The sequence below is a fragment of the Dysidea avara genome, chromosome 13 (genome assembly GCF_963678975.1).
Source record: "Dysidea avara chromosome 13, odDysAvar1.4, whole genome shotgun sequence".
Classification (NCBI taxonomy): Eukaryota; Metazoa; Porifera; class Demospongiae; order Dictyoceratida; family Dysideidae; genus Dysidea; species Dysidea avara.
In genome coordinates, this window is record NC_089284.1 from 10,390,260 (window position 1) to 10,412,237 (window position 21,978).

Here is a 21,978-nt window from a genome sequence, read left to right on the forward strand (position 1 = left end):
CCGTGATATCTCCAGGACTTGTCCGTTTACATTAACAAACGTAACAGCAACGTTACCTTCTCCCACCCATCATCGAAGCATTTAGGTATGTCTATAAAAGCAATCCAGTGGTGGAACTCGTACTGCTGAGGTGATTGATTACTCCGGCGAGGCTATCAGCCTTCGGTGATTAGTCGTACTGGCGCGAGCCCCGTAGGTTATTAGCCTACTCTAAGGCACGTGGGCAACTGTGTTTTATTGTACAGCAAAGAGTGCTTTATTGAACGAATAAAGCACTGTTTGTGGTCGATGAAGCAGTTGGCCGGCTGAGTGCACTTGAAATTTGAAGTACACTTTTTCCTTCGATCTCGCCCACGCAAAGTTCTATAACATATACATAGAGTTTGTTATGCAAATTACACACAATCCTAATAAGATGAACAGGCAGTACCAAGTAGACAGGTTCACCTGCATATTTTACATTCAATATAGGCTGCCTAAATGTTTAAAAAAAATTTTTCTTAAATCCAGTATAGTCCAGTACAACCGTTTAAAAATGGATATAAACATCAGATTGGTTATTAGTATTGGCCATCATGTGAATTTCAATATAGGTTAATCAGATAATTGGGGAAATCTCATATCGGTGCATCACCAACTGCAAGTGACAACAAACACAAATCACCACAAGCATGGAAAGAGTTCCCCTATTCAAGCTGTGTAAGAATGTTAGTACAAACTTAATACAATGGTTCTTCTACAAGTTTATTTCAGCATAACAACAAAGTTTGGTGCAATTAAAAAAGCTACAGTACAGTTAAGTGTAGAATAATATTCAATACAAAACTTGTCACGAACAACTAGCAACTATAGCAAGTTTACAAGATGACATTTCATGACTCGTCCACAGATGGATAGCCCCATTCTGTTAGTGGTACTGTTTGTTCCTTGACTGACTGTGGAGATACCCATCTTTGGAGGTAGGCAGATGTAGCAGCTTTATCATTAGTACCTGTAACACATGAGTAGTATACATCACAGGTTAAACCAGATACTTAGTTATAGAGCAGTGACACTGTTCTACAAAAGCCAACAAACCAACCTTAAATCCCCAAAAAGCACATTTACACAGTAGTCTAATGCAGCCACCTGTTCATAAGGGCCAAAAAACTTTGGCTTGTTGGCCTGTAGGCCTTATGTAAGCATTATTAAACAGTTATATTTTATATGGCTATTGGTAAAATGCAGAATTCCAGAGCAGAATTCCACACTCGTTAATTTTATCATGCACATCTTGGCATGGTGCATCAAGCTGGAAGACATGCTGGAATGAACAGATGAACAGAGGTCAATTCTTCATTAGTACAGAAACACAGATTACTGGTAGTTACTGCAGGAGGCATCGTAACAGAAGAAACTGATTAGTGGCAATTGGACTGGCGAAGCAATTTGCTCAAGTATTTGCTGCCTGCCATGCACTCCACAAATTACACTCAGTTAATCACCAGCAAATGCTCTCCCCTGGCGTGGTGCTCAGGTGGAGTCACTAAGCAATACATTAGCCCTGTTAAAAGTCCTGCAACACTGTCTGTTATCACGTGTACAGCAACAATTCAGTGATGAGAATAGTAGACAGAGCCAACTACAGTGTGCCATTCTTGCTATCATGGATTCACTTGATTTCTCCGTGGCACTTAGCAATTTTAGCCAGGAGAGCACTTACAGTTTCAGTTAATAAACACACCATGACTATAATAGCGTAATAGTCACCAGTTTCCTGTCTGGTTCGTCTGCTAAGAGGCCTTCTGCTTCGCTGTTGTCATCCACTTTTAATAGGACATTGTTTTACTATAATGTAATACACTAGACTGAAGATACTGCTAGATACAAACGTATTCACTCTGCCAATGCATCATGTTAAGATTATATGAATCATGTGATGAAATTGACACATGCAGAATTCCGCTCTGGATTTCTGCAATTCCACATTTTACCAATAGCCATTTTATATATAGTACTAATTTTATAACAATTTCCAACTAACCAGAAACTCTTGAGCCACCAAAAGGTTGTTGACCTACTACTGATCCAGTTGATGGACAGTTGATGTAAAAGTTACCAGCAGATTGTCGAAGTGTCTGTTGAATTCTTCTCAGTGTTTGCCTGAACCATTAATGCACTAGTGTTATTCTGGTATAACAATAGTTACCACTGACCTGTCCTTTACAAATACAGCACCTGTTAGACCATATGGTGATGTCTCATCAACCTATAGAAGTCAATGCAGTGTACAACAGGTCAAATAAACGGGCGTCTGTATTTAGCGGATCACGGATCAACGGATCACGTGATATGCATGCTCAACTCGATTTTGAGTACTGGGAAATATTTATACCCTAGTGTAACATACAGCATACTGTAGAATTTATATTTTATCCACAGGTAGGAAGCCTGAAGAGATTTCAATCGATACTATATAACTATAATAATTAGAGCGCGCGCGTATTAGAAATTTAACACACGTACAGAGTAAGATTATTTTAATTCACCTTAAAACTGAATCACTGATGTATTCTTTATACCAACACAATATTCAATAGACTAGTTCTGTATTGCAAAAACAAACGACAAAGGATACGCTAGCGCGCTCACGTGTGAATAGGCTTCTAATATGTTGGCGTGTATCCTTTGTCGTTTGTTTTTGCAATACAGAACTAGTCTATTGAATATTGTGTTGGTGTAAAGAATACATCAGTGATTCAATTTTAAGGTGAATTAAAATAATCTTACTATGTACGTGTGTTAAATTTCTAATACGCGCGCGCTCTAATTATTATAGTTATATAGTATCGATTGAAATCTCTTCAGGCTTCCTACCTGTGGATAAAATATAAATTCTACAGTATGCTGTATGTTACACTAGGGTATAAATATTTCCTAGTGCTCAAAATCGAGTTGAGCATGCATATCACGTGATCCGCTGATCCGTGATCCGCTAAATACAGACGCCCCAAATAAACTAGATTGCTATATAGTAGGATTTCTTTGTGGATAAAAGAGTCAAGTCACTTGATCTCTCTACGCTGGAATGCACAATCTTAAACATTTCAGAAGGAAAGAATTACAGTGGACATACCTAAATTGCTTTGAACTTTTGCTAAAATTTAGAGGGTAAGAATTCTCCCCCCTCTCCTAAATGAAGCCCTGCTAATTATTTAATAATGAAGCACGAATACCATAACCAGTAGGTAGCACCTATCTTTTGATCTTTTAAGTGCCTAGATCAGCACCACATGTCTTTACAGTGTATATGATATTGCCAGTCAGTAACAAAGGACAATACACACAAACATACCAAAGAAAGTGTTTTCTCCCATTCAGCTGATGGGTAGACATATACAGTTAGAACAGGTCCAAATATCTCCTACAAACACAAACACACATAGAGACTAAATAGTTAATAGGGTACGCACTTCTCGCATCATCCTGTTCTTGGGGTCTTTGGTCTCAAATATGGTCGGCTCCACATAATAGCCAACACTACATAGACAGTACACCAGTGAACAACTTGTGATTGTTAGTGTTATTGGACATACATGTAGACACAATATATGTATCCACACACAGAAAACATTATGTGCACAAACACACTACTGTATCATGCCACACATGCACTACACTACACTACACACACATGTTCATACATGCTGCACACACAGAGACATGCTATTTATTACCTGTCAAGTACATTTCCTCCAGCTATCAAAGATATATCAGGGTCTGATTTGGCTTCCTTTAAGTAGTCAGCTATTTTTGCACATGACTAGAATACAAGACATAACATGTGGCATACGTAACATACAATATTCTTGAAACAGATTCAGATTTTGTAAAACAACTAATCAAAATTCCCATTCATTGGCACCAAGTACATTTCAAAGTCTGACCCCCTATATTAACAAGCTACTTCTCACTGGTACCAATAGTGAGAAAGCACTTTGGCTTGAAGAAAGTATTGAGCAGTGTTAGCATATGGCAGCAAGCTCCACGTCATATAGCTTTAAGACCAGGTTGCAAAAGCTGGTTTTTAAGTGTATGTCATATTGGCATTTCTAGGCATAGTATGAAGCTACAATAAAACTTACATACCTTGCTATCAATGATGGCTGTCATGAACGATGTAAAATCTTCTGGCTACACACAAAAATATCAAACATACCTATAAATACATAGTTATACTTTTCAACTTACTGATCCCATCTTGATCTGACTGACTGTATCAACCAATCCTTCACGAATCTAAAAAATCAAGCATGTATAACTTGAGTAAAATACATAGACTCTCAGTGTACACTATACCACAACATCTTATCATGTGCATCAAAAACATAAACTAAGTGAATTTTTTAGTGATGAACTGTTTGCAAATTTTCATCATTGTTTTTGTCTCTACTAGAATATACTCTGTGTTATGCTGTGGTTAACCAAAGCTACCAAGCTGTCATGAAGGGAAATTGAGGCTGGTTTTATGGTAATAATTTTGGCTACAAAAGTTTTTTTTATGATCCCTAATATACATGCTTGGCACCATTTGTAGTTTAATCATCAAGAACTAATCAAAACTGGCTGGCAATGTTAATGCCAAAAAAATCATGTCGTTCAAAAACAACATAAACATGCTTCATTGCTAGTCATCAAATTGTCACTTGCCATAAATGGGTCAACCAAAAAAAAAAAAACACTGGATCTAAGATATATGCATACATGTCTTACACAAAGCACTGTAACTTTCAAAGTGTACATCTTGTGGCTTCACAATTTATGTCATTCTAATTGTGATCTAATAAGGATTAAAATGATACCTAGGGTTTACCCTGACACTAAATGATAGGCTTTCAGGTAGTTTAAGGCTATAGAAGTTAAGTTACGTACCCCACTTAATGTCACCATACTGTGTAAATACACATTGCCCAAAGTTCTATGCAGGTTTAATACCACACCAAAAGTACCATCATGTATGTCACATACACCAAATACAGGATACCATACCTGTGGCCATAAAGTGTCCGGGACATACATCCTAGAACAAGCAGAACACTTCTGGCCCTGATATTCAAAAGCTGATCGTACAGTTGTGTTGACCACAGTAGCTAAAGTAACCATACAAATGAGTGATAAGCAGATACACATCAGAAACATAAAATATGTTATATAACATGTAATAACACAATCCATCTTTATTTTGTACATCAAATTTCAACAAGCAAGTCCTCAGCTGTTGGAACACTACCATTGTTCCATTGTGCATAGTGAACTGGTTCAAACAATCACACCAAGTGTTCTGGTTGATTACTTTAGCTAAACTACAAGATAGCATACACAATTGAGGTGTGTAACTGTTGTACATTGTCATAATGCCAACAAACCAACCAATTATAATACACAACATAGTACAGCAAGTGATGACTTGAACCACTATTTAGAGAAGTCATACTTACCAATATCAGTGAAGTCAGGATGGACATAGTGGTAGTTCTTTCCACCACATTCTAGATGAAATCAGAACACACAAAGTACAATCACTTAATGCGATGATGTGTGTGACAAACCTCCAACAAGTCTTGGGAATGTCCTGTGATACCAAACACAATAAATAAATGAACACAAACACATGCTCACATGCACTCACACACAAACATGCATTCACAAACACACCTGTATTTGTCAACATTAACACCAACTTGTTTCCAAAGCCACTTAAAAGTCCTGAATAGAAAACACAACATATAAACAAATTTACATGTGCCATATGATTGGCATTCTAATGCATATACAATCTTAAATGAATACCATATCACACAGAAAACAGTACACATGCACACAACACTCACTTGGCAGAGCCAGTGAAGTTGATACCAGCTAGATGAGGTGAAGTGGTAACAATGTCTCCAAATGTGGGACCATCGGCAGGTACGAAATTTAGCACACCTAATAACAAAAAAATTTACACCACTTGGAAAACAGTTCAGCTGTATTAGACATAATTGGTGAATTATATGATAATTACATAAATTATATGATTTACAGCCACATGAAGCTAAGCACGTGCAATTAATTTAATGCTAATATGTCTAGGGAAGAGTTTGCAAAAAGCAAACCTGCGTATACATACTTGTGTAATACTTTCACCTTTGTCGTACACCCTGAGCCAGTACTTCACAACTAGAGGTCCAATCACCATAGTACCATTATCCCTTAGTCTCATGGGGTCACACTGATATCACTTTTATATAGTCAGTAAGAATTTGAATCAATGGATTGAGTTGTGTATATATCCAGGATAGGTTTGTTTGACATAGCAGAATGTAGGTGAGATTTAAAACTTTGAGAAGATTTGTACTACAGCCATGTACATAACACTTTCCCAATAATAGAGCAGAAATCATAAACACAACTTGTCATATTTAAAACACAGGAAGTGAGATAGTGGTCTTTCCCTAGCGTTCTAACAAGGTTGTTCTCTTGTAAGTGTCAACAGAGCTTGAGTAACACAAAACAACTGTGCATACATAAATGTAATTCCAAAACACTACCACACGTGCACCTACAAATTTTGAGGGACATAAAATTAGTGATTCTTTCTTTGTGTAAAACTTCACCTCAGATTTCAGGGTCTATTTCATACCATGGGCTGCCTGGAAAACAAGCGAGTAGCTGTTTGTGAGTGACATACGTCACTCATAAACATTACCTCCCTCAAAATTTTATACGCATACAGTAAGTCACCAAGCATGCATCAGAACCTCCATGTACATGCAACTGAAATCACATTTAATATGGAACATCAATCACCAATAATTGATTTCAAACAGTCAAAATATTTCAAGTGACAATACTTGGAGTTTCCCTGTTCTACAGCTGTATACATAACATGTAGGGCTGGACACATACCGTCTGGCAGGCCTGCCTCTCTCAGGATTTGGAATATAATGTAGTTGGATAAAATGGCGGTGTCCGATGGTTTCCAAAGTGTTACGTTCCCCTAACAAGTTGTACAGTACACAGTACTAGACATGCAATTCTAGACACTAATAATAGTCCTAAACACATATGTACATACATGGCTTAGCACAGTAGGTGGTGGTTTGAATTCAAGAAATTTTGACATTTGAGATATTTAGCACACTAATGTAAAATTATGCCAGTTTGAGTAAAGTTTATAGTTAAGAAAAAAGCCCAACATTTTGCTGCATATCAAAGTTACGTCATTACATACATTTGTTTTACTGTCACCTACAAACACCACACCACACACTGTATAATACATCCTCTAATTTCACCCCCAACAAAAATTTCAAGATGCCCCTTAGCACAATGTCAGCTTAAAATGCCTTGTACAAATAACATGTTGTTGGGCCCAGCCAACCAAATAAGAGTGTCTTGGTATGTAAAACTAGAATACATGCAAACTACATAAATTACATTGTAACTATACAGAGATACAATCACAGCTTCCAAAGACCTATAGGAATCATCACTACGGGTATGTGCACATTAGGGTAGCCATTGACCTTCTTACCATGGCAGTGGGTAGAGCACTGGTACAGCCACCAATTGCAGCAAAGTTAAATGGACTAATGGTAGCAATAAATCCCTGTACACAAGACATAGAATATAGTCACTACAGTGCTGAGAACTGACTTCTAAACCACGATAGTCGATTCTGTTTTTCCAACCAGGGTTGTGTAGCTTAGGTTGATTGCTGTATAATTGCTAAAAGAATAATTGAACACATTACCAATGCAGAAATCCTATATGTCCTAGCTTACATACCAAATGCTGTACAAATACACTGGTAGCCATTCATATAGTCATGGAACATATTTCATGTACGTATGTATGTACAAGACATACACAGAACCATAGTAGTGTGTATCACAATGAAATACAATAGTAGCACAGTACATGGTTATGGATTGTTATTACAATCAAGTGATTCAACGTCATGGCTCTTATAATTACAGATGCACCGATATGAAAATTAGCCGATTTTCCGATTAACCGATTATGGAAGACCGATTAGTGCCGATACCGATAACCGATCCGATACTGCACCATGCAAGGCAATCTGCATTTACACATATATTATGTTATATGTATTCAATATCATGTTATTCATATACTTTTTGAAGAACAATAAAACTTAAAAATTGTTGTACACTGTAATAATATTAAAAATGGATAACAAACGATAGAAGTGATCATGGTGATCATGTTGACATGATTGGTAAGTAATAACAAGTATAAGACAACTCAAAATCTTAAGTTAGTAGTGGTAACTTCCACTAACCAATAAAAAGTTTTTTCTTAACAAACAGTAATGCTTCAGCTCGCTCTGGGGCAAGACAGTTCCTTTTCTCGTCGTAAATATCACCTGCAGTTGAGAATAAACGTTCAGAAGCTACTGAAGTAGGAGGTGGGGCCAAATACCTTCTGGCTAATTTTGAAAGTTGTGGGAAACGATGGGTGTTGTTCTTCCACCATAAATATGAGTTTGCACGATGAAACTGTATCAGAGGCTCCTTTAAATATTGGTCAACTTCTGTATCTCCTACATCACCAACAATACTTGCTCCTGATTCTTGTAATATTTCAGAGAAACACTTCAAAATTTTACTGTCATTGCCTTTCTTCCTTTTGGGGGAAGGTACCTCTGTGACATCACCACTCGACAGCTCTGACATCTGTGCAATCAAGAGTTGACGAGCTGTAGTCTTTGCTTCTGCACCAGAGAAAAATTTATCTTTGAAGCGTGGATCTAGCAGTGTTGCAACAGCAAGGACGCCTTCTTGCTCTACACCATCATAACGATCATTCGATGACTTGAGCATATCAGCCTTCATTGTGCGCACCCCTCTATCAGAATCATCATTCTTTTCCAGCGTCAGACGTAAACCTCGGATGAAAGGTATTATCAGCGATACCGATGCTGCATCGCAGGAAATGGACTTGGTAATCTCTTCAATATAACAGAGAACTTTCACCAATTTTCCAATCAGATCTAATTGATTGGGAGTGAGCTGCTGTATATCCCCATACTCTGTGGCATAGGGTGCAAGTGCCATTTTTTGCTCCAAAATAACTTCTAGCATATAATATGTGCTGTTCCATCTTGTAGGATTATCCAGTTTAAGGTTATGCTTGGGTAATTGAAGATTATCTTGAATGGTCTTCAAGTGACTATAGGCTAGAGGAGAACGCTTAAAATGACTCACAATATTGTGGCAAATGGCTAGGGAATCTATGACAGCTCTTTGTGAAAAGATGCCATCACGTATTACAAGCTGCAATGTATGGTCGAAACACCCCAAGTCTTCAAAATTACCATCCCTCATGGCCTTCACCATGTTAGATGCATTGTCTCTAATGATCAAATGCACCTGTTCAGCTTTAATACTCCACTTGGCCAACATATTGTGGTATTCATGAGATAAAACTTCTCCAGTGTGGCTACCTGGTAGTGACTGTGCATGTAGTACTGCTTCCTTTTTCTCGAAGTCCTTAGTAAGCCAGTGCACAGTCAGGCTTAACAAACAGTCGCTACTCACCTCTGTACTCCAGATGTACGTTGTGAAGCTGTACCACTCCACAGATTGTAGCTCCTTTTTTACTTCATCCGTGACTCCTCTCGTGACCCTTGGTAAAATTGTTTCTGTAACATATTTTCGACTAGGAACGGTATAACGCGGCTCGAGTTCTTTCAAGAATCTTATGAATCCACTGTCCTCCACAACAGAAAACGGTTGACTGTCCAGGGCTATCATTTCGACAAGGCGGCGAGTAATTCGCTGAGCACGAGGATCGTTAATGTTCCATGGCTTTACACGGTCCTCAGTTTCCGGAAGTGACAATTGCTGCGGTGTTTTAGCTTGATTAGAGGCATTATCGGCTTTCTCTTTTTCAAACTTCTTGAATTCTTCACTATGCTTCCTGAGATGCTGTACCAAGTTCGTTGTATTGAACGTCTTTGTGTTTCTATCCCCTCGCGATATTTTCACTTTACACTTTTTGCATTCAGCGTAGTGCGCATCTTCTGTCACAATAAAGTACGACCAAATCTCTGACTTCTTTCTGCCAGTAGACATTGAGCCACGTTCTAATTTTAATTCTAATAAATGCACGAAGAAAGTTCTAGAATAAACATGGGGTTTTACGCATGCGCATATAATACAATTATCGGCTGCATGTCTGCCATAGCCGATTAATCGGATCAGTGCTAATATCGGCCCGATTCCGATGTTGTAGCCGATTATCGGTGCATCTCTACTTATAATACTCACATACAGTATTGCATAATTAACAGGCTATGTTGTTTGGGATGACTCTAAAAGCATACAAACGCTCTCATCACTGTACATGAAACAACATATGCATGGAATCTACTCTTCAATAGCATACCATGAATCGTTGTTGGCTGAATCGAAAAAAATTTTAAAGGAATTTAGTTGGGGAAGCTAATTTTATTGTACTTCAGCACAGTGAACATCCAGTCACTAGGACCTTCATATCACCAGCTTAGTTATAGCAAGCTATTGCTTTACATTAATCCAATCCAAAAGAGCTTCTATATTAGGCATGAAAGTAAACATAGCGGTTACCATATGACAGGAAATTTTGATGAAAGAAAAGATGACAAATTTGATGAATCATTTTGATGAATCATCAAAGGTCCAAAAAGCAAGCACCTTTAAAATTAGATCTACAATTTCTTAAGCTTCATCAGCACTTAAATCACCGAGCTGACGAAGAATTTTCTGCAGTACAGTCTCCTTTGAACATACATGTAATCAACTTTCCTTTGACATCCTTTCACTTCTGCTAGCTACACCATGTTTCAAATTTGCCGTAATAATTTTTGCAATAATGAAAATATTGCATTGACATTTTTATTAACCCTTAAACCTGCACGCAATTTTTAGTAACAATGCACTGAAAATGCATACGCCAATAAATCGGCTTTTACGCATGGCCTCAAACAAAACGCTGTAGTTGTTGAACTAATAACTCTACGGCTACGCAATTTGTGCCATTATATTCATGATGTAATAAGGAATAATGATACCTCCTTCGACAAATGTATGGAACCAAAACTCGCCAAGAAACAACATATAATAATAGCGCATATTTCGAACTTTATATATCGGCGTATGCGGGTTTAAGGGTTAAAGACGAATATTTTCAATGTTGAAATTATTGCCAATTTACGGTACACAATATTATACAAGATCATAATGAATACGATATTCCAATTAGCAACGTTACTTACACAACAGCATACACAATAATATCCTAATGCACAAATTCTCTAATATACTATCATTATTATTTGCAGATTACATACGCAGCACAAAAACATGTAAATCCTCTTATACGTGGTGTCTCTGCTTTCACAACATAAATAACAAGCTGCTTTACATCATGGCCTTTAACATGTGCTGACCATCGTGTTAATAGCTATGTACACAATTTAACGTACAAAATTTTGAGACAAAAAGTAAAGAATTAATAAAAAGTAACAAAACTATCACTATGATTTAGTGACTATTAACACACAGTACACAATTTACCACACAATCACACGTACCATAGCTGAATTCACTCCATACTTTAAAAAGTCAATCAGTTCACAAGTAGCATCAATCTCTGCCTGATGGACTGTCTTTCCCTGACCGATCATTGTAGAGGCAAGTAACAAAGACCGATATTTGCCACTGCACAAATCAGCGGCTTTCCAGAAAATTGACAATCTACACATTGTAACAATACAAACAATATACAAATGGAAACTAAATTGTAACTAGCGTATAGCAAGATTTTTCCAAGGGGGAAATTTTCGTGGATTGGCAGCTATCCATGAAAATTTCGCTCCTTGAAATTTGTGGCTCTATCTAAACTATCTAAATGGATATTACAAATGTATACAAGAAAGTAAATTCCCTCTTGCCTACTCTCAAATTTTGGATGGCAGCAATCCACAAAAATTTCCCTCTCAAAAAAATTCGGTTATATTATACAGTTTTCACAATGGTTTTGGTTATCTGTAACATTGTAGTTTAGCACTACATGAAATGAGGCACACACTCCACAAACCCTCAGTTTCATATACAAAAATGTTTTTATTGGTAAAAGTGATCATTATAGTGCTATAATCTCTAATATGCAACATAATTTACATAATGGCAAAATAATTACTGTAAAGGCCATGCATTTATGCTGCAAATGGGTACCAAAAACAAACAACAATTGTCATGATCACTTGCCTATCCTCTGCTGACATTCCCTCCCAAGACTTTCTCGACTCCAACGCTACATCTATTGCCTTCTCAATCAATGTCTTATCAGCATAATAATACTCTGCCACTACTTCACTGTGTTTGTATGGCTAAACAAAAAATAGATGAGTGATCACTGTAAATGTGTACTCATGTATTCATCTGTGCTACATATTCTATACACTAGTCAAAGAACTACACATTCCAATAGAAAAGGGCTTGGACACAACTGTTAATTCTTGAGCAACCAAAAAATGAACAGCAAACCCAGTCACAGTAACAACAGTGCCACATGGTAACAAGCCTAAATAAAAGTTAAAAACCAAAACATTGTCAAAGGATTTTAATTCTATGGCTTCACACCAAAGTGCACTTGTGGTATTATTTTGATTAAGCGGTCTGTGAATATCTAGCATACACAATTTTTTGGAATGACAGCAGCATCTACAGAAGCAACCCACTAAGATCCTAATGTGTGATTTACTCTTTATGGAAGAATAGCTGCTCTACATACCTAACCAATTATAAACCGCTTAAGGCACAAACACCTGGAAATAATAAACTTACACAGAGGTGTTCCTTTTTCTGTGCGGTGCGAAACTCGTTACCACCAATCACGCACGGTATATCATACTTGACAGACTTCAACTGCTCTATCGCCTGCGGATTAAGAGTCAACACACGCCACACCACACCTGTACTACACCTTGATGACATTCTCTCGTTCCTCTGATTCAGGTGCAAACGTTAATAACGGTTCGTTCTTGAACTCCGGGAAGTTAAAGACTGGAGAAGCATACCAACGCACCCTGTAAGTAACAAATTTGCTTGCAACACTTTGTAGTATATTACAAAGTTCTCACTTTGATGCGCTGTTCCGGAGGTGATTGAATCTGAGTGAACGAGATAAACACAACGTACGCGCCATTTCACTTCAAGTTCAGTGTACCGGTATGCCTCCGTCACACCTTCTCTAACAAATAAATGGCTGATATGGTTTCCGGTCGTGTGATCTCTGTCACCCTGTGTCCAACCATAGATTATATAGTCGTTACCGACTATATAATCTATGGTCCAACCCCCGCAAAATTAGGCTAAAAGCGCAATGCGCGTTAAGTCGATTGCAGTGGTGGTCACTAAATAGACCAAAAACACTAGAGTGGGCGTGCGTGACCCCAAGCCTGAATATGACCTCGTTCTCTGACGTAGTGTGCTGCAGACCAGACAGCTCTACTGCAGGAGAGAGGGTAAGAACATGTAGCTAGGAACCTTTTATAGTATCACTTACACAGGATCTCCTGTTGGCAAAAATTAAGGATGAGGATGAACACTTCTCCCCTTCAGCTGGTCAACCTAACTATGAGGTAGGAATCAGCTTTATTTCACAATTACAAACTGCACAACTATTAGAGTCTTGATTATGACAAGTACCCTAATGTGCCATACATGGAGAAGATGCATTCCTTGACTGCTCGAGTAAGTTGAGACTTATTTCACTACCTAATAGGTTGAAAACTGTTTTGTGCATGTGTCATGTACAAAATCACCGTATGGTGCATGAATATATAGTGGTGTGAAATGTTAGTGTGATTTTTTGCTTTCAGAATAGAATATTTCTCAGTGCATTTCGTTGGGTGACAGTTGCAGTAATTGGCATCCTAACTGGAATGGTGAGTATGAAATGCCTAGTGGTATACAGTAAGTATACATTATGTATACAAATACAACTAGCTCAGTGTTAACTTGCATGTAGCAGCCAGATTTTGTAAACTGCAGAAATTCAGCAGTTGAGCTGCCTTGCATGCAGACTGTGTAATAGTTAAAACAAAGTTATGCAGGGATGTTTGCCATTAAAAACTTCAGAAATGTAATCCAGTAATCATGTATATAATTCTGTACATGTGTATGTATTATAGATGTCATAATTGGCAGACAAGATCTATACAAAAGCCTCTGTATGGCTTCACAAAACATGTAGACTATGTGTTTACTGTATTCATTGGCCATTATAATACCCTTCTTGTTATATATGTTGTCATGGTTATATGAAGGTGGCTTTCTTCATCAACTATGTTGTCATGCACCTGAATGACTTAAAATATTCAACCCTCAAACAAGGTATGGTCCTGGACTTGTACAGTATGTCTGTTTGTTTTGTATACCATTATACAATAATATAAGATACTGTCTTCATAAGTACGAAATTGAAATTTGGCAAAGAAGCTTAGATTTGTCTTGCCAAGCTACAATTTGTATGTATGTCAACTCATCTAAGCTACAAAGCATGATCATAGTTCACAGACCGTTGCAACAAATTTTCATCACAATGTTTTAGGCTTTGTATACTGCCAATTTCACTACTCCTAAGACATCAAGTGTTTTGTGGGAATTACCTACACCTTATTTTGGTGTCTGCAATGTTAAGTACAAAGGGAAGCTATTTTAGATGGTCATGGATCCCCACCAAAGGTTATCCACATGTGCATGGTACAAGTATGTTTAAATTATGAAATTGCAGAACCTTGTACTGTATGCATATATGTCTCTTACAGTTATTGACACAACTTATCCAGCTGGTCACATCATACTGTCACTACTTGTGTTGTTGGCATTCAACGTCACTTTTGGCTGTGTAGCTGGACTACTTACCATGATAGAGGTGAGGTAATGATGTACAAACCTCTGATTGTGCTGGCACATCTGTTTGGTACTACGGTTGAACCTTGCTAAGTTGGACCATGATTTCAAATACTGCCTACAGCCTGAGACAAAACAGGCCACTGGTAGTTAATATGGGAACCAGAAGTCTTTTGTTTGGTCTTAGGCCAGGCAGCATTTGTAAAGTCAAAAGTCAATATCACTCAGTATTGATGATGAGTTTGCTGTGGCAACAGACACTTGAGGACCAAGAAATTTGGGCCCATTTTTGCTGCAGTGAAGATCGAGGTTTTCCTCTTTCAGAGGTAGACCCATTGGGTCCAAAATATTCTTTCTTAGTTTGTTAAAGTTCTTTGTGCATACATATATATAATATCTATTTATTTATTAGCTGTCACACATGTGTACATGTATCTGTATATACTGTACATACTACAACATGTATGCAGCTATCTGCATGCATGTACTTGTATTGTGTGTATGATGATGTGTACGTCTCATTCACACACAGCCGGTAGCAGCTGGTAGCGGTATTCCTGAGATCAAGTGTTTCCTTAATGGAATCAAGGTGCCTCATGTGACCAGATTGTTCACACTGTTAGCCAAAGCTATAGGAGTTCTGTTCAGTGTTGCAGGAGGTGGGTAGGGTGAAGTGTATAGCTACCTGTATGCACATATGTTTCATACACATACAGGCCTGTAATATAGTACTATAATAGTAGTAGTATTATTATAATTGCAGAACCTCGCACAGCGAGTATAAATGCAAAATCATTGAGCAAAATCATACACATAATTGAAAATTCTATAGTTCATTTAGTAGTAGGTTATTGAACTCTGGAATAGAGGGTGAGTGACCAGTCACTGGTTGTAGGTTGTTCCAAAGTTTGGTAGTGAAAGAGAAGAAACTAAATCTGTGCAATATAATAGGTATGGTAAGTTTGTATTCGTGCTCTCTTGTAGTTCCCTCTGTTGAATGTAATGTATTCTGATACATGTAAATTTTCTTCAAAATTAAAGTGTACATTAACTGTAGTCACAGTCACACAATTTGACTTGTCTGGTTTAGGATTTTTTGTTGGCAAGGAGGGGCCAATGATTCACAGTGGAGCAATCATTGGAGCTGGCCTACCACAGGTGTGTACATGCATAGGCAACATTCATGTTACACATTTACAAACCTCTAACAGAGCAGCCATTTTACCTATGCACTTCTCCATTCTTGTGTAGTTTCGTAGCATGGCATTGAAGTGGATTGACCTTCGATTGCCTTTCTTCAGATCTGATCGGTGAGTATGTGCATGCATTGAACAATGATCTGTTGGTATAAAATATGACCATTCAAATCCACAAAAAGGCATTTTGAATGTACACAGCAGGAATATGCAGTGTTTGGTGTATAATGTATAGCAACATCATATCCTTGATGTAGTGATATTAGAGATTTTGTGTCCAGTGGAGCAGCAGCTGGAGTAGCAGGTATGTACATATAGACACTACCTCCTTCTGTATAGTCTGTGTGATGTTGAGATAAAGGATTTCCCCTATAGCTGCATTTGGAGCTCCTATTGGAGGAGTGCTCTTCAGTCTAGAGGAGGGATCTTCTTTTTGGAATCAAGCACTGACCTGGAGAACAGTAAGGATTGATGCTCAAGTATTTGAATTACATAATACGTATATAACGCCTTGCATGAGTTGTGATTGCTTTTAGGGATTGTAACCAGCTAAGTGGTTCTGAAGCTTGTTCACAGTGCAATAAAAGTGTTGCAAGAATGTGCAATGCACTAAACTCTAAAATGTATGTAGCCACAATGGGTAGCAAAATGCACAAGCGTCACTTGAACAAATAGTGGCATTAGAAATTGTGCAACAACAAAAAAAATAGAAAACTCGCACCTGGGTGGGCTTGAACCACCAACCTTTCGGTTAACAGCCGAACGCACTGACCTATTGTGCCACAGGTGCTGTTGTCTATGCATTTAGGTAAAATAATGCTTTAGAAATGCCCTTGGTTTACACATACAGTATGATTTTACCAAGGACACTTTTAAAACAGTGATTATACCCTACAATTAGCTGGTGCCACTATAGTCTTGTATGTTTTCACTACTGTCTACATTTGCTACCCACCGTTATATCTGTGCTTAATTTTCTAATTGTACTGGCCAATTCCAATAGTTTATACAACTGAACAGTATACATTCATGAAAATTAGGCTTTAACCCGCCATTTATTCACTGCAAACTGCAAACCACTAAGTGTGCTGGAAGGTCGTTTGTTAGTAAACTTTTTTTCCATTCCTAGAATTTTTCTATATCATGTATCGATCATGACAAAATTTATTCATGATATGAACATATGTCATGATATACCAATATTATGAATGCATATTTAGGTGATTTGTCAAGTGTTGCACGGTGTGCATTACACAGGAAATTGCGTAGCTAAATCACATTATAGTACAGAAATATACAGTGCATATCTAATAGCACAGCTTAAAAAGAATGTTGATATTGCTTACAAGTTACCTTAGTCTTAAGGTTCACCAAAATTGAACCTGCAATACTTTCATCATCTTCATCTGTTAATTACAATGACTCTTTGACTACTATTTTCACTGGCCCCACTGTCTTTGCATTTTGTGCCATCCCCACAAATAAGAAAAAAAAGGCGAACCGGAGACGCCATCTTACAAGCTTATGTAGGTCACATGAGTTCTATCGTGATACAATTTCTAGCTATCATATTGTGACATAAATAACCAAACCATGATATGAACTATATATCGCCCAGCACTAGTTATAGTAGATAGCCTGCTAAGTGTAGCATACTGAATATGTATATCGTAGAGCTCTTACGTAGTTTATAATAGTAAAAAAGCTAGTGGGAAGCAAATGGTGAAAACTACATATTACAGCAACTATGGTACATAGCATTAACTACTAAGTAAAAAAGGAAAAAAAGTAAACTCGCACCTGGGTGGGCTCGAACCACCAACCTTTCGGTTAACAGCCGAACGCGCTAACCCATTGCGCCACAGGTGCTCTTGATTTTGTACAGATGCAAATATTACTTTAATATACATTTGTGTTAATAACGCCAAGAGCCAACAAAGGATGAAAACCGTGGACTGTATTATGCACCGTGTCACTCCTACGTTATTATATAATTATTGTTTACACACATAACAGGTAATACAATTACTGTACACTGATTGTACCAAAGATCTGCTATAAGTACAGCTCTGAGAAGTCAAGAACACCTGTGGCACAAAAAGTTAGCGCAGTCGGCTGTTAACCAAAATCCATGTGCGAGCTTACATTTTCCCTTCTTTATTTTCTTGCACTAATAATCAAACTTGGGTCATCACTTTTTTGTGATTCTTTTAGCTGTTTTGTTCGATGTGTGCAACATTTACACTCAACATTTTCTTGTCCGGTGTGGTGCAAAACAATTGGAAGGCATTGGATCAACCTGGCCTAGTCAACTTTGGTGTGTTTAGGGTAAGAGTTATTTTGTCCACTATAGTGAACGCAACAATGTGTGTTTAGTGGCAAACACATACAGTACATAATCTAGCATAACAGACTAGTAGTTTAACTTTTGCGTACCCTCTACTCACATAGTGTGCTGAAGGTAAGAATTGTTACTTGTGGACTGGACCACACCTGCTGGTGTTCGTTGTGATGGGCATCATTGGAGGTCTGCTTGGTGCACTGTTCAATGAGTTCAATACTGTCATCTCCAAATATCGTATGAAACATGTTGCCCAGAAGAGAGCCAGTCGCATATTAAGGTTGGTAGCAAACTTAGTGCGATATGAGGTGCTCTAACATCTTAATGTGCATTGTGCGTGTGCATGTGTCGTGTGTGTGCATGTGTCGTGTGTGTGTTGTGTGTGTGTGTGTGTGTGTGTGTGTGTGTGTGTGTGTGTGTGTGTGTGTGTGTGTGTGTGTGTGTGTGTGTGTGTGTGTGTGTGTGTGTGTGTGTGTGTGTGTGTGTGTACTCATGCTGTACTGCACGTGTGTGTTGTTCACAGACTTGTAGAGGTACTGTTGGTTGCCACAGTTACCACATCAGTTGTATTTGCCCTGGCTACCACCCTGGGAAGTTGTGTTGACAAGTCAAAGGTTTGTCGTGCACTGTGTCACACTCACCTGCCTACTGTACCATGTCACAACTCCCATGCCAGAGTAATCACACCGCAGAATTCCAGAAAGAGATAAAAACATACTTTTGTCCGGAAGGCAAGTACAATGATATGGCCACACTGCTATTCAACTCACAAGAGGTAGCTATCAAGCAATTATTTCACCAAGATGGTGAGTGCCATATATAGTAAACTACTTTGTAGGGAGTGGCATGAACTGTGTACATACTCAGTAGTGTTGCCTTGGTAACTCAGTAGATAGTTCTGATAAATACCATCATCATCATGTACATAACTGACCATGTGAAATTAACTATGTAAAAGGAAGTACTTATAAGGACAATATGTATTTTTATTATATCCTACAGGAATAGTTTTTAAGTTAACAGTATGTATGCCATTTCCTTTCTTTTAGGTGCCTTTACGTTATCCACTTTGGGTAACTTTTTTGTCTGCTACTTTTTAATCGCCTGCTGGACATATGGGGTAGCAGTTCCAAGTGGTTTGTTTGTGCCATGCCTGGTAGTAGGAGCAGCGTATGGTCGGTTTACTGCAAACATCCTTCAGTAAGTGCATTCTACCATATACATACAAGCATATCTATTTAATTACTATTGTTACTGCAGGAATATTGGCTTTGCTAACATTTATCCTGGGACATTTGCATTAATTGGAGCTGCTTCATTTCTTGGAGGGGTGGTACGGATGACAATTAGTTTAACAGTGATATTGATTGAGTCCACCAATGAGATCAGTTATGGGCTACCTATTATGATAACTTTGATGGTGGCCAAGTGGACAGGTGACCTGTTCAATAAAGGACTCTATGATATACACATTGAGTTGAGGAAGATTCCATTGCTGGAGTGGGAGTGGCCCGAAATTACTGAAAAGTAAGCATGCATTGCGAGACATGCCTGTGGGGTACTATTCCTCTATGCTTGTTGATAGTGTATGTATGTATAGGTAGCCCGACCAGTTTAACTGAACAGGATGACCATGTACATAATAACACTGGATACTGTGTATGTGTACATTCATGTGTACGTGATGCATGCGTGTGTGAGTGAGTGGGTGGGTGAGTGAGTGAGCGTGAGTGAGTGAGTGAGTGTATGTTCAAATGGTTGGCATTGATCCTTTGATTGGAGTATTCAATATCACAATGAGTCTGTATCCTAAGATAGCTAATCATAAGACAACTATATATGGTATGCAGTCGTGGTACAACAGTGATCTTTGTGTTCCTGTTTGTTACAGTTTAATAGCCAAGGACATAATGGACACACGACTGTCATGTATTGGACTGAAACCAAAAGTGAGAGACGTTGAACACATGATTCGCTCAACAACACACAACGCCTTCATGGTCGTTGCTCCTTTGGGCAGCAGTGCCTCAGAGTCCACCGTTGTCATTTCTAATGTACCACAAGCACATGTACAAGAGATGTCCACCTTAGACAGAACCATGCATTTTAATGAGATTACCTCAGTCGCTACTCCTGCGATGGTGGATCCATTTGAGGAGTCATTTGGTGGTCGGTCACAGATACAGACAAGGATTATGACGTACATCACATCGGTGAAGCAGCAACAAGGAGGAGCCAGGCTGAATAACAGTTCATCAGGGACTTCTACCATGTTATATTCTGATGATATTGTGTGTCCACAGTTAAGATTTCTTGGTATCATCCTTCGTTCTCAACTGCTGACATTACTGAAGTGCAAAGCCTATGATAAACCGGTAATAGTATGGTATATGTGTCACTGTTAGATGTTCCTTCTTGGTAGAACGTGTTATCATATGATGATCTAATGAAGGATTTCCCTCACTTCTGTACAATTGATGACCTTAACATATCTGATTATGATAAAAGCAAAACTCTAGTAAGTGACATTCTTAAGACACACATGAACGAAAAAAACAGTACATGATACGTACATTGGAACCTCTGTATATGGACCTCTAAATAGAGAATAGGGCTGTGCGATAATGGAAATACCTATATCTCGATAAGTGTCAATAACAAAATCCATTTTATCACGATAAACAATATTATCTTGATAATGAAATATTGCCATAGAGTACTTTTACAAGTATCTCTTGCTAAAATTGCCCTTTTCAGAATTACCACAGCTGGTTATGACCATACTCACAAGATTTCCATCTAATATACAATAGTCTGCAGAGATTTACTATTATCTTAAGTTATCGATAATAGAAAATTGATTATCTTTATTACGATAATCACATAGATATCACGATAATCACATTGTCGCCATTATTGCACAGTCCTAATAGAGAACACTCTGTATTTTACCTCTACTTTACATGGGAGGATCAAAGTGCCAAGAGGACCATATTTTCCATACAGTATATATACTGTATGACTATAACTGTAATATATGAGTCATACAGTACAGTTATGCGAATAATTGGGAAAATACCTGTACCGTACAGTTATGTGATAGATACAGTACAGTTACATAAGAAATGTGACGAAAACAACCCCACTCAGGCAGAATGCATGACATTATAAATTGCTAAAACTAGCCAAACTACTCCTATCAGTTTCTTCTACGGTTTATATGAACATTCACTGATAATCTGATCACTGAAAATTGAAGCAGTTTGGGTAGTTGAGACAAGCATGACGACCAGGAAGTACAATACAACACTTATAGCACCTTGTGTGAACAAACAAAAACATTCAACACTTGAAGGTGTCTCGATGCTATAGTGTGTACAAGTTGATCTGGATCCTGAAAAAATAGCTAGAATGAAAAGTGGATTTTTCAACTCTTCGGCCAACCAGATGACTAGTGGTGACAGTAAAAGTGTCAACAACAGGCATGTATGGC

The 21,978-nt window shown here is 38.0% G+C and overlaps 2 protein-coding genes and 2 non-coding genes across 6 annotated transcripts in view; 1 reads left to right on the forward strand and 3 right to left on the reverse strand.

Moving 5' to 3' along the window:
* Window positions 1–731: 731 nt before the first annotated feature.
* LOC136243608 (delta-1-pyrroline-5-carboxylate dehydrogenase, mitochondrial-like) lies at window positions 732–13,383 on the reverse strand. The gene is made up of 21 exons (XM_066035154.1): window positions 13,175–13,383; window positions 13,018–13,120; window positions 12,879–12,971; window positions 12,300–12,421; window positions 11,624–11,786; window positions 7,681–7,752; window positions 7,559–7,633; window positions 6,931–7,021; window positions 5,871–5,967; window positions 5,695–5,745; window positions 5,589–5,611; window positions 5,478–5,528; window positions 5,029–5,129; window positions 4,231–4,278; window positions 4,129–4,173; window positions 3,717–3,802; window positions 3,453–3,519; window positions 3,335–3,403; window positions 2,196–2,248; window positions 2,024–2,142; window positions 732–991 (listed from the first exon to the last, which is right to left on the reverse strand). Exons 1-21 carry the CDS (start codon window positions 13,237–13,239, stop codon window positions 873–875), a joined length of 1,713 nt encoding a protein of 570 aa, XP_065891226.1. The 5' UTR covers window positions 13,240–13,383; the 3' UTR covers window positions 732–872.
* A 29-nt stretch (window positions 13,384–13,412) lies between these two features.
* The window catches only part of LOC136243603 (H(+)/Cl(-) exchange transporter 6-like), a 134,603-nt gene continuing 126,037 nt past the window's right edge, over window positions 13,413–21,978 (forward strand). For 2 of the 3 annotated variants that reach the window (XM_066035148.1, XM_066035147.1), the window contains exons 1-19: window positions 13,413–13,558; window positions 13,604–13,675; window positions 13,722–13,787; window positions 13,916–13,981; window positions 14,363–14,429; window positions 14,864–14,970; window positions 15,481–15,607; window positions 16,039–16,106; window positions 16,200–16,258; window positions 16,402–16,448; window positions 16,520–16,605; window positions 18,359–18,472; window positions 18,596–18,765; window positions 19,009–19,099; window positions 19,162–19,291; window positions 19,535–19,685; window positions 19,746–20,012; window positions 20,377–20,860; window positions 20,908–21,003. In XM_066035148.1, coding sequence (XP_065891220.1) covers window positions 13,499–13,558; window positions 13,604–13,675; window positions 13,722–13,787; window positions 13,916–13,981; window positions 14,363–14,429; window positions 14,864–14,970; window positions 15,481–15,607; window positions 16,039–16,106; window positions 16,200–16,258; window positions 16,402–16,448; window positions 16,520–16,605; window positions 18,359–18,472; window positions 18,596–18,765; window positions 19,009–19,099; window positions 19,162–19,291; window positions 19,535–19,685; window positions 19,746–20,012; window positions 20,377–20,860; window positions 20,908–21,003 — 2,328 coding nt within the window. In that variant the 5' untranslated portion in view covers window positions 13,413–13,498. Of the gene's footprint in view, window positions 13,559–13,603; window positions 13,676–13,721; window positions 13,788–13,915; window positions 13,982–14,362; window positions 14,430–14,863; window positions 14,971–15,480; window positions 15,608–16,038; window positions 16,107–16,199; window positions 16,259–16,401; window positions 16,449–16,519; window positions 16,606–18,358; window positions 18,473–18,595; window positions 18,766–19,008; window positions 19,100–19,161; window positions 19,292–19,534; window positions 19,686–19,745; window positions 20,013–20,376; window positions 20,861–20,907; window positions 21,004–21,978 lie in introns of those variants that run through there. The other variant, XM_066035149.1, reaches the window with a different exon arrangement.
* Window positions 16,861–16,934, reverse strand: Trnan-guu (transfer RNA asparagine (anticodon GUU)). Its single transcript has one exon. It is a non-coding gene; the product is annotated as a tRNA-Asn (tRNA).
* On the reverse strand, window positions 17,940–18,013 carry Trnan-guu (transfer RNA asparagine (anticodon GUU)). The gene has a single exon. It is a non-coding gene; the product is annotated as a tRNA-Asn (tRNA).

Bases quoted from the DNA above. Each gene is read 5' to 3' on its own strand.
- LOC136243608 (XM_066035154.1), bottom strand. From the start codon at position 13,239: ATGGCGCGTACGTTGTGTTTATCTCGTTCACTCAGATTCAATCACCTC. The intron at 13,121-13,174 runs GTGAGAACTTTG...TGTTACTTACAG, and splicing joins CTCCGGAACAGCGCATCAAA to GGTGCGTTGGTATGCTTCTC. The intron at 4,174-4,230 runs GTAAGTTGAAAA...TTTTGTGTGTAG, and splicing joins GTCAGATCAAGATGGGATCA to CCAGAAGATTTTACATCGTT.